This window comes from Heloderma suspectum, chromosome 1 (genome assembly GCF_057233095.1).
Source record: "Heloderma suspectum isolate Gila_16-S chromosome 1, 16-S_ref, whole genome shotgun sequence".
In the NCBI taxonomy this organism is placed as follows: domain Eukaryota; kingdom Metazoa; phylum Chordata; class Lepidosauria; order Squamata; family Helodermatidae; genus Heloderma; species Heloderma suspectum.
Genome location: NC_139458.1, coordinates 393,101,742 through 393,114,368, shown reverse-complemented (window position 1 = coordinate 393,114,368; position 12,627 = coordinate 393,101,742). Strand labels below are relative to the sequence as shown.

General features: G+C 39.7%; 1 protein-coding gene across 2 annotated transcripts in view; it reads right to left on the bottom strand.

The window, feature by feature from the left end:
- ENAH (ENAH actin regulator) overlaps positions 1-12,627 on the bottom strand; it is a 119,873-nt gene that overhangs the window by 34,150 nt on the left and 73,096 nt on the right. For both annotated transcript variants that reach the window (XM_084828662.1, XM_084828663.1), the window contains exon 4: positions 4,771-4,855. In XM_084828662.1, coding sequence (XP_084684788.1) covers positions 4,771-4,855 — 85 coding nt within the window. The remainder of the gene's footprint in view (positions 1-4,770; positions 4,856-12,627) is intronic.

Genomic DNA, 12,627 nt, shown 5'->3' with positions numbered 1-12,627 from the left:
AATTTATGCCCAGGTAAGTGGGTATAGAACTATCTTAAGCACCTTGTAGGAAAACAGGAAACAATATAATAAAACCAGCAGTTCCTCTTGGGAATCTCCTTCCTGAGAACTTTTAAAATACTGAATACCCTCTCCCTCAATCTTCTTCATTTTAGGCTTGCTGTAGCAGTTCTTTTGGGATTGTCTCACAGGGCCTGGCTTCTAGATGCTTCATTGTAATCTTTGTAGATCTCTTATCAATTCTTTCCAATTGGTCAAATTAAACACTAACTCAAGGAATCATTCCAAAACCTCAGGTGGAAAAAACCTAGCTTAAAGTAAATTTGTAAAGTCAATTGCACGCTATTCCTATACTATCTTACAAAATAGCTCTTGTGGGTTATTTTGCACTGCAGATTTGATATTAAAAGTTGTATATATTTCTACAATGTTGAAGATAAAATTGCTAAATGCAGGAAGTTAAAGAAAGGAAAATAAATAATTTAAGTACATTCCTATTAAGATTGGGCAGTCTTGCCCAAAAAGAAAACAGAAAAAAACCTCTAGAGAATAAACACATTAGAATATTACAAAAATGACTCCCCAACACACAACTTTTTGTCTAGTATGTACAAATATATAGTATTCTTTAGAATATGCTGTAGTGCATTCCACCATATAGTATTTAAGGTTTTTTATACTGACCTTCAATAAAAAATCCCCAGAAGAATTTACATTCAAAAACACAAAAACAATCAAGATACAAATAAAACATCCGAACAGTCATAATACAGAAGAATTAAAAGGCAGCAAGATTGTAAGAGTCAGATTAGTTCTGCTGATTTAAGAAGTATGATTAAAGGTCTGGGAAAATCAAAACCTCTTCACCTGGCATCAAAAGGATGACACAGTTGCTGCCAGGTGGACATTATCTGGTCTGAGTATTCCATAATTGGGGCACCACCACTGAGAAGGCCCTCTCCCTGGTAGTCACCCACATCACCTTAAACAGCCAAGGCATCTGCAGAAGGCCTTCTACTGAAGATTTTAATGTTGAGGTAGGCAACTACAGAGGTGTTCTTTCAAGTACTCTAGTCCTAAACCAAGATGTGCTTTAAAAGGTCAAGATTAGCACTTGGGATTGGGCCCAGAAATGAATTGTAAGGCAGTCCAACTGTTTCCAGAGTAATGACAACATTACTCAGGTAGCACCAGAATAATGTTGCCATACCAGATAAACCCATTTACTAGGAGGCCCAACCATAAATAAGATCAAAATGTCAGAGAACTGTATGAAGGTGCTGGATGTAGCTTCATTTCTGAAACTGGGCCAGCAATATTGCCTCAGAGTATATGCCACTCTGACCTCACTGTAGGAATAGCAGGACACAAATGTAACAAGACAGACCACAGACGTAAACCATCATTTTATAATGTGATCTTTTACTGTAAAGATCAAAGCATTTTTAAAAAGATGTAGAAATGGCATCCCATAATAGTAAAGAAATCTTTTTAAAAATATATCCTGCTGTTGCACATGGCTTCCAGTAGTCCCCCATCCAGATTACTGATGAGGTCTATTGCCAAGAGTTTCAGTAATGCAGCCAATACTGTTAAATCCAGGGAACACAACAGCCTGGGCATAAGAGAAAGCTACAAATATAACCCAGCTACCACCAATACAGACAAGTAATAGAAGCTTGTCCCAGATAAAGAAGCTTGTGTTTTACAAGTCAACGTTATCTGGAGAGGTGCCCCATTCATTATATATTAAAACTTGGCTAATTTATGTTCATGCTGTTAAGAATTATTTTAGGGAAAACTGCAAACAAAGAATGAGGAAACCTTTTCTTTTCCTATTACCTGAAGGTAGTGTCTTTTCAGGTCTATGCTGACCTGGTGTTGAATGGGGTACGGCTACCCTTGAAAGACCAGGTCCGCAGCCTGGGGGTCATTTTGGACTCCCAGCTGTCCATGGAGGCTCAGGTGTCAGCTGTGAGCCAGACAGCGCTGTATCAACTCCATCTGATATGGCGGCTGCATCCCTTCCTTCCCGACCATCTGCTCCCATCAGTAGTACATGCCCTGGTCTCCTCTCGTTTAGACTACTGTAATGCGCTCTACGTGGGGTTACCCTTGAAGATGGTTCGGAAGCTGCAGCTGGTACAGAACACGGCAGCTCGCCTGATTAAAAGCAGCCGCCGGCGAGATCACATCACTCCAATGCTGAAGGAGTTGCACTGGTTACCAGTTGTTTTCCGGGCCAAATTCAAGGTGTTGGTTTTGACCTTTAAAACCCTATATGGTTCCAGCCCAGCCTATCTTACGGAGCGCCTCCAGCATAACCAGCCAGGCTGCTTAACAAGGTCAGCCTCGGATGGCCTTCTCTCTGTCCCATCAGCCAGGACAGCTAGACTGGTGGGGACGAGGGAGAGGGCCTTTTCTGTGGTGGCCCCCACTCTGTGGAACTCCCTCCCTAGGGAACTCCGCCATGTCCCCTCTTTAATGAGCTTCCGCTGTGCATTAAAAACGTGGTTGTTCAGGCAGGCATTTGGGGTGGGTATTTTAGAAAACGTTTTTATTGTAGAATTTCATTGTTTTAAACTGTTTTATTATATGCTGTACGTTGCCCAGAGTGGCTGGGTGACCAGCCAGATGGGTGATTAATAAACTTAATAAATAAAAATAAATAAATATGGACAGATTGCACCACAGATTAATCACTACCTATCTATTTAACTTGAAATACTTGTGACATACTTTGTAGTGTATTTGTAACAGTTCATATATTTACGTTGTACCCAAAAACAGTTTTATAATGTTGAGTAGAAATGATGCCTGAATAAAACTTTGGTTGTAGTTTAAGAATATGGTTTGAAAGTAAGTTCTCTTCCCAGAAAGTATTATCCAGGATAAAGTCAATCTAGGTTTATCTGTACAATATGAACAATACCATGTTGAGGTGATCTGGACAGAGTTGCTACTATTTAAGTCTACCACCAACATACTAAATGTAAATGGATCTGAGCAGCAGGTGCTATTGCCCTGTGCACTCCCTTCATGACCTCCAGTCCTAATGCAGCCCTCCACTCTTTGAGCCAATTCTCTCTTTGGACAGTTTCTCTCTTGAGGTTGGAGATCATTTCAATCTGCTAAATCCAAAATGCCCCAAAGCAGCAGAAGCAACATGTCCTTCGCTAATCTTCTGACTGCAAGTAACCAACAGAAGCATGGCACAAAATGAGGCTCTGCCCACAGGGTGACAGAATATTTTGTACAGTACAGCATCTGGGTTATCCTCAGATATGGTGCAATGATGACATTATAGAAGTAGGGGCAGAGGTCCCACTCAGCAACCAAAACATGCTGTTATGAACTTCAGTTCCCGGATTTTCTTAAATTTGTTTCAAAGTAATGTAAGAATAGAGCCCAAGTGAGGTAAAAACAAAGAAAAACCTCAGCATTATCATGGGAGTGTAGCAAAGGCTATGAAGTCTTGTATCTGAAGGAATGACTATTGCTTAATTGATGAAAATGAAGCATTCGCTGAGCCATTTTGCTTTAAAACATTTCCACTAGTCCTGAATAGATTTCATACTATCAGAAATGCAATCAACATAAAGGGGGGGGGGGGAGAGAGAGAACACACACAAAGCCTGAAGTTGGGGTTGTTAGATGCACCCTTCAAGCTTGGTTTTAAAAGCATCAATTTGTTCAGAATTTTGTGGAAGATACCTGTATCTGTCCTACTCACTTCCACTCCCCACAGAAGTACCAAACTCAGAATGGCTGTCACCCTGAGTTGGACCTCAGACAATAATCCTAAGGTATTTTTTAGATATACCCAGTAGGACCTTCATCCTTGAATAGCATTACACACACATGCCCTCATGATTTATCAACAAACTGTTTTTGAAAACTCCGTTGAGTTTTGAAAGCCAGTTCCTGGGGAAGGGGATGGATGTGTGTGGCAGGCAGGTGGTAGATCATCAAACCCACATAACAAAGCAGAACAGCACAACTTAATTTTATAACTGTACTAAAACAGGGGTGTTGAGAGTGGTAGCTTAGTTGTTTTGGTTTTCACAAGTGTGATTTCTTCAAGGTGAAGATCTACATCAGTTTTTTGTTTTTTATTAATGAGCAGGCTTCTATAGTTCCACTTCCCACCTTCACCATGAATTCTATTGCTTTCTGGCAAGGGCTATGAGATGAAACCTATCCTTCTCTCCAGTCTAGAATTAGTGACGGGGAAGAAACGTCACCACAGTTGTGTTAGGCTTCAGAGGGCAATGCAACTCTGGGGAAGATACTACCTGGCCCTCTAGCTCCAAACTGAAGAGGAAGCTGCAGATGGTCATTTGGGTGTTGGGCAGGAGGAGCACTCTCAAGGACTTGGCTGCCGAGCACCAAAACAAACCCCTTTCTTCCCATTCAAGTTTAGAGCTGGGAGAGGGGGGAGAATTATATACACATCTATTCAAAAGTCCCAACAAGTTTGATATGACTTACATCTATATGTGTATGTGTATAGGACTGCACTAAGGAAAGAGATGAGGTCTTTGTATCACAGATGCTGGACTGGCTACTAAGGGCAACCAAAATTTGTGCGCCCTTGTGTGTAAACCACACAAAGAACATCTTTTTCATGAATTATCCATTATAGGTCTAATCAGTGAAGGCCATACTGCAGTTTCTGGTGAACAATGAAAAGCTTTGCATCTTAATAAAATCAAATACATACTTTCTTAATCATCATTATAATGGTCTTGTTTTTAAAACCATACTAACCTTCTCTGGATTTCTAAATCTTCTTGTGTTGGGCCATTTTGCACTTGTGGGGGAAGTTGGGCATTTTGTTGAGGCAACGTTGGACCTAGGAAAAGGTAAGTTACACTTCAGCTTTTATGCAAAAGTCACCTGTAAAGTCCAAGGCAATTCTATCAACTGTTGACCATTTACTTATGTTGCATTTCCAGTAACCATGAAAAACTATACAACACATAAAACAAACTGAGCATTATCATCTCATCATCTTTACATCTTTTTGAAATGTAAACTAATGAAGTATTCCACGTGAATACAAAGAGTGAAGTTTTCTATACGGCTGCCCATCACCACTGAACATATTATGGAAATATTCATAAACCATACATGATTCCAGATGTTAAAAACAATGTTTTGGGGGAGGAAAGAATTGAGATGAGTTCAGGAACTCACCTAAATAGAATACTAAAATAAAAAACAGGAGAAACACACACATATATATACACTCACATCAATGCAACCCCAAATATGAAGACAGCCTAGTCCTGAGGTGACAACAACATTTGCCAATGTTACATTAGCTAGACTAAAATTAATTCTCTGAATGTTCATATTACCTAACGTGCATACTGATTAACTTTGTAGTATGTAATTTAAAAAAACTAACTTCTAACATATCAGTCATTAAAATTTTATCCTTAAATTTGGTCTTACACCAACTTAAGAGATATTTTATACACTTGAGAGAGCTTTATCGTTGTTTGTTTCTTCTGTAAAATACCAGATGCAACTTCCACAGCACAGAACTCAAAATCTTCTCACTATTTTGGGATATTTTGGCTTGTCTCAGTAAAGGTATCAGCCAACTGCGTATTTTGGAATTTTTCTAAATGAATCTGCAGAGCATCCTCTGCTTTAAGGACTTGTAGCAGGAGAGGGGATAAATTTGTTTAGTTTGCATTTCTATGTAAATGTAACATATTCCCAGTACCTGGACCCATACACAAACTGGAATGCAGTTAAACCTTGATGTTCACATTCAAAGTTTGCAATCAAGGATTGCACATTAAAAGGACATGTATACTACAGAAAATGTGTATATTACAGAGAAGTACACAAAAGAACACTATATCTGAGGTGAAATTGCCTGCAAAAATGCATAGAATTTGAGCAATGCACACACATTTTGAGAAATGCACACAAAAATATGTACAAATTTCGTGGGCACTTTAAAAAGAAAATTCGCAAACCGGGATGGCATGAACTTCGGAGAAATGGGTGAAATCACACCGCAGATTAATCCATCCCTGATTTGTAGCCCCTTTAGTCTCACAGCAAGGATCACCACATGAGGGTCAGCCCCATCACATCTTGGTAAAAGCTCTTTTTTGCCTACTGCATGAATTTATTCTGAAATACCCTTTCTCATACTGATCTAAAAGCCTAGAGAATGAATGATCTTTGGTTAAAGATAGGCTAGAAAAACAACTGCTCTATAATACGTTATTAACAATTCAAAATGGATCACCAGCTCCAGTGTGTCAAATGGCAGGTCATGTGCTATGTGACTTACAGCTCTATTGGATATGTGTTCTCAGAAACAAATGCCACCAAGTTCAATAGTATTTACTACCATGTCAGCATAAGAAGACTGTGTGGGTTTTTCCTCTTGTGAAGTGAGCTCTGCTTCCCCCAGTCTTCGCTCCTATAAATGGCATCTCTCTCTGGTTCTCAGGCAGGCTTTCAGCTTTTTAAAAACATTTTCCCCAGGAACTACCATACCAGTTAAATGTTTATTCAGCATTTAAAAAAAAAATCTGTCTTTTCTACTTGGAATATATTTACAGGAAGAGGCGAGGGTGGTATGACTGTCCCAAGGATCAGTAGCAACTTGCAGCTAGTGGGGAAGTAGTGATTTCATGACTGACACAAGAGTCAAACCAGATTCTGCATAGTTAGCTTCTGCTGATAAGAAGAACTCGTTGCTCCTGAGCTTGACTCCCTGATGAAGATTGTAAGGCTAGCCAAAAATAGGTGAGTGCAGAAGCAGAGTGGACTTACACCACAAATGATGTACTTCTGTATACACCCTCTGACCAAACTCTTTTTCATGCCATGATCTAAGGACGAAACGGGATAATATTCAAGATGAAGTCACATATTTCCAGTGATGTGGGTTTTCCAGAAAATACTGAATTGTAAAATTTTGCAGAAATCTCCAGGCTAATTTGCATAGGGTCATTTACACAGGAATTTTTTTCAGTTTGGACTGGAAAGTTTTCTGATGCCCTAGAGCTGGGGTCTCCAATGTGGTGCCCCTGGACACCTCTGTTGGTGTCTGCCAGAATCCCTTCCCCTCCCAATTTTTTTATTTCTTTACACCAAAACAAAGAAACAACCTGGAGGCTGGCAGGCTGCAAAGTGAAATGCTGGCCTCCAGCATAATTTTTATTTCCAAGAATGCCTCTGGGCCCCTTGAAGAAATAAAATAAAAATACTGGATAGCTCTAGCCCAGCACTTTGTTTCAAAGCATGTGTTTAGTAAACAAAGCTTTAAAAACTACCTATGTTATTTTTTGTCCCAATACACTACAAGTATTCAAGCCGAGATATTTGAGGGAAAAAATTAAAACACAATGTGATTTAAATGTTACATTATATAGAACTTTTTATTAGAATCCTTGTAAAAATTTCAAGACAATGGCTGGGTTCACACAACATGATAACCCACACTCAAGGCTGAGTATGGTTTGAGTGTTGGTTGTCATTGAGCCATCAGTTGTTGTTGAAATATGGGCTGTTGTGTAGTCTGAACCTGACCGTGCTAACAAACTCTGGTTTGTTAACCATAAACAACCCACACAACCCAGTAACAGACTATGGGTTCTCTTCAACCTTGAGTGTGGGTTATCGTGTTGTGTGACCCCAGTCAACAGCATATACTTCCCTTACACTGTTTGACTTTAAGGGAAAAACCCAAAGGTATTGAAAACTAATTTGGACACGCTAATTTTAGCAATCCAAAGAACTGTGGATGGTATGCTGACAACCACCCATCTATTTCAACAGAGTTCAACTCTCTTCCGCTAAGGTTGCTTGGGCACTTTCAATTTTGCTCTCACTATTTATTAGTTCCATTTCACACTGAGACATATATGTATTTCAATGCCATATACTGTATTCTCTCACATACTTGCTAGGGATGATCACCTGAAAACATTAATTACAACTTTGAAACAGCCAAGCTTTTAGAATATTGTATTTGCAGTTCGCATATATTCATTGTTACTACTGAACTTCTGAAACGGAAAAAATTTCCGCAGCAAAAGGAAGCACTGGAAACTTTTCTACTCCACATCACTGCACATTTAATGTATTTGTTTAAAAAATAAATAGCAGTGTGGATCAGGCCCAAAGTATGTGGGAGGGAGACACTTTCCCCCTTTGCTGTACCCAATGGAAATTGACTCCCACAGCTGCTATTAACCCATGAGAGAATTCTCCAGCAGAGGAAAGGGTTAAAAAAAACAACCTCCCAACATTCCCAATCAGATTGTTTAGTTTGGCCCTGAGGGGTTAGCTGAATGTGGAACACTGATGAATATATCAATCACTGAATGCAATGTTTCTACATTGTAGCAGATATCCCCAAAAAGAGGCGGGGGAGAGAAAAGCTGGCTCTTTTTCAAGAAAAACAATTTTATACACAATGTAGTTGAAAGGCAAAGGAATGCAAGCAATTACACTACATGGTATGATTAGAGTTCCATTGTTATTCAAGCCTGAGAGGTCACTTGAATTCAAAGTACCGATGAATAAATCAGATTTAGCTAGTCCCATATCCACATTCATCAAAGGACACAGACAGAACATCCATGTTCTCTAATTTTGTTGTTAATTCTCCCTTGGAAGATAAATTAGAGCACTTTACATTTTAAGCAATTGCTTCCATTAGTTAAAGTTGTGTCTTTCCAGAAGACCATAATAACTGGCCAAATACTTTTTAACAAGTCTTTTGATTAAAACGATGGACTTTGTTTTGAGTGACTTCACTAAGGTTAAAAATTCTGAAGCCTTAGAATACTGAATGAATAATCTGCTGGATCTATTGTCTAGAAGTTGTTCATAAAGGAAACATTATTTTTTACTTAGCAGCACCTCTGGAACACTCTCTTCACAATCAGAGAGGCAAGCTCTTGGTGACTGTATACAATCAATTATACCGAAAGCTGCGTCATGTGGACTTCAGTTGTCCGAGTGGGTTCAATAAATTGTTACCTTTTTTGCATAATTGATATTTTTATCTGAATTGCTCAAAAAGCACGTATTTCACCCAGCTGTGCTGGAAAATAGTGACAGTTGGAATATATGAGATCTTAATGATATAGGGCGGGATACAAATGTTTTAAATAAATAAATAACATATGTGACTACACAAATTTAAGGACAACAGAAAATAAAAGTTGTATAAACACTCCGTTCCATTTTAATTTAGACTGTTCTGGAAATGTTAGCCCATTAGCATGGTTCAGCAGATAAAAATCTATTTCACAACCAATGTGCGTGGACTGATTTGCACGTAACACTGACCCATGGTATGGGTTTGTTGAGTCCTGGGCTGTTGTGATGTGTGAATGCAGTCTCACTAACAAACTATGGTTTGTTTTTGGGTTGTAAACTCTCATTTGTTTAAAGCATGGGTTGGCCACCTAATGCGAAGAGAAAACTCCCTGGAAAAGACCCTGATGCTGGGAAAGACTGAAGGCCAAAGGAGAAGGGGACGGCAGAGGATGAGATGGCTAGATAGCATCACGGATGCAATGAATATGAACTTGAGCACGCTCCGGGAGAGAGCGCAGGACAGGAAGGCCTGGCGTGCTATGGTCCATGGGGTCACGAAGAGTCGGACATGACTGAACAACAACAAATGTCATTATATGCAAACCTAGAACCATGGGTCATTCATGGCTTGTTTTGCCAAGCTACAGAGAAGGAGGCAAGAGTGGTAAAAAAAAAAAAAAACACCCCAAAAGAACAACCCAGCTGCTCCACATGCCAGTACTACAGTGCCACAAAGCATATCCACTTCGTTGGGATTTGTCTTTTCAAAAATATTTTAACTTTCTTAACTCCTTTAACCATTGTTTTATTATCATGTTGTTCACCGCTCTGAAATCTTCTGATGAGCAGTATATAAATATTGTAAGTAAGTAAGTAAGTAAGTAAGTAAGTAAATAAATAAATAAGGGATACAGGGACAGAGCGGGTGGATGAGGAAAACAATTCAGGGATTAAAAAAACAAACCATGGTTTGTTCAATTGTCTGCCAGACAAAAGGCAGATCACAGGACACGTCCATCTCATGTAGGTTATTTAACTGAGCCGCAGGGTGCCAGGTGTATGCAGTCACCATTTCGAATGCACAGCCCCCAATCGAGGCAATCATGGGTTGCGCTGTGTCATACGAACTTCACCATCGTGGGCTATTCAAGGGTTAAAGAACCCTCACATAACCCTACTACTAATCGAGGGTTATGTGAAGGTTGTTTAACCCCTGAATAACCCATGATGGCTGGGTTCACCTTGATCAGGGGTTGAATATTGAAAATGCACGTGCCCAGCCGTGTTGTGTCATGCAAAGCAGGTCAAACCCTTGGTAGGGCCAAAAACCATGAATTAAATAAATGAAGGGCTAGTGTTGTGCCAACCAGGCCAGTGTATACTTGTAAGCATCAAAACAAGGAACACATGATGGAAAACATGTGGCCAGTTTTGATCCTCCAACAATCTTTCTAGCTCCTAATAGCCTTACTAATTTTTGTAATCAAGTACAGTAAAAAGAGAAAAAGGAGAAGGGGACAGCAGAGGATGAGATGGCTAGATAGCTTCACCGATGCAATGAATATGAACTTGAGCATACTCCGGGAGAGAGCGGAGGACAGGAAGGCCTGGCATGCTATGGTCCATGGGGTCACAAAGAGTCGGACACGACTTAATGACTGAACAACAACAACAACACAGTAAAAAGAGAAAGAAAAAGACACCACTACTTTTTCTTACCTGTGGAACCAAACAATGAGTCTGAGCGTTTTTCATATAATTTTTATTGGCTCTCCCCCCATACATATTTTGGAAAGGGAAGAACATAAAAATGGTCCTGCTGGATCAAACCTAGGGTTCATGCAGTCCAACATCTTGGCTGACTGTTGTTTATAACAGGCAAGGCAGGTGTATAAAATGATACATAGCATCAAGACATGCCCCTTTAGAAGATTTCCCAACTGGGGCAACACAACAGAGAAGGCCCTTTCCCAGGTTGCCACCTGCCTAATCTCAGATCTGGAAAGAAAGTAATCTGGAAAAGGATCTCAGAAGATAATTGAAAGGTTTGGGTTTGATATGCCTTTATGGGGTGATCCATGCACTGATCCACATGGAATGTGCAAGAAAGAGAACAGTTACTACAAAGCTTGAAACACTGAGATATTAAATCAAGACTGAAAACTATATGGTTTAGGAAGTATTCAGAAATCATGGGCTTTAATCAAATTTCTGTCTCATGAATTCATTTCTGGTCTGGCCTCTCTCCCCTTCTCCGGTACCCACTCCCAAGGACAGTTAATCCAATTATAGGATGGGTAGCAACTTTTAAGATTCTGGAACACAAACTTTTGTATTACACATCAATTGTGTTTTCTATCATAATATCCACACCAATCTATTATTAAAGGCTGGTTGGCTATTATATGCACTTCAGACATCCTCCAACATTAAACGCCGTTGGCATTTAGAAACTGTTTATACAACAGCAGTGGCTGTTCTCTGTAAATCAAAGTTTGTTCAATCATCTTGTCATTATTTGACTTGTAGAGATTTCAAAAATATGGGTGCAAGCTAAACAGTTGTCAGTGTGAACAATCATGATAGGACAGCATTCTGGTGTATAATAGGGCCATTTTTTTTCTTCTAGTCTTCTTAGAGAGGTGCTAGTTACTTGGGTTTATATTTTCATCACTGCTCCTATTAGCACAGTGAATCTCCAGCATGTAGACACACTGGGCAACCAAAAGGCAGGAGGGAGAGTACATCAGCACAGGTAAAAGGCAAGGGTAAAAAACTTACATTGGGGAGACCTCCCCTCACACATCATAAAAACAACTCTGGGAAGATGCATGTACACTTGCAACTGTTACTGAGGAATATCCCCTGTAGTAGGGGAAAGAATGCAGGCACCAGATGTGATCGCGCGCGTGCACGTGAGTGTGTGTGTGTGTGTGCGCGAGAGAGAGAGAGAGAATGAATGAATTATATTGGCCAAGGTGCCTTTGGAACACTAAGCCCAAACTTTCTTCTCTCAACCAACAGTAACCTCAAGGAGAGAAAGGAGGCGAAGTCCACACACCTACATCCAAAGCAACTGTAAGGGGAGGGCAAAACTTGGCTCTAGCCCAGGTACAAATCCCTCAATAACTGCTTCAGGAGCAAAGAAAAGCTGAGTCCACCCTGCCCTCCAAAGCAATAGCTGATACATTACTGTCATTACAGCAAAAACATCTGCTTCTCATTTCTAAAACAAAAATGTACTCCAGATCAGAGAATCTGAATGGTTTAGATAAGATTCCTTAACAAATCTAAAACACCAAGCCAGAAGACCTACAGTACGTGATTTTGTATTCTTTGTACTTGCCAATCACATTGTGAATTTCCTGTTGAATAAATTGGAACTACATTCTAGAATTATGCTAGAATGTAGTTCCAATTTATTTGACATTTGTTTTCATGTTTAATCTTCCAAAGACAAGATTAAACAAGGAAAAACACTTACTAGCTGAACTGGAGATATTGCCCTGCTTTTGACAACCCAAACAGCACCACATCCAA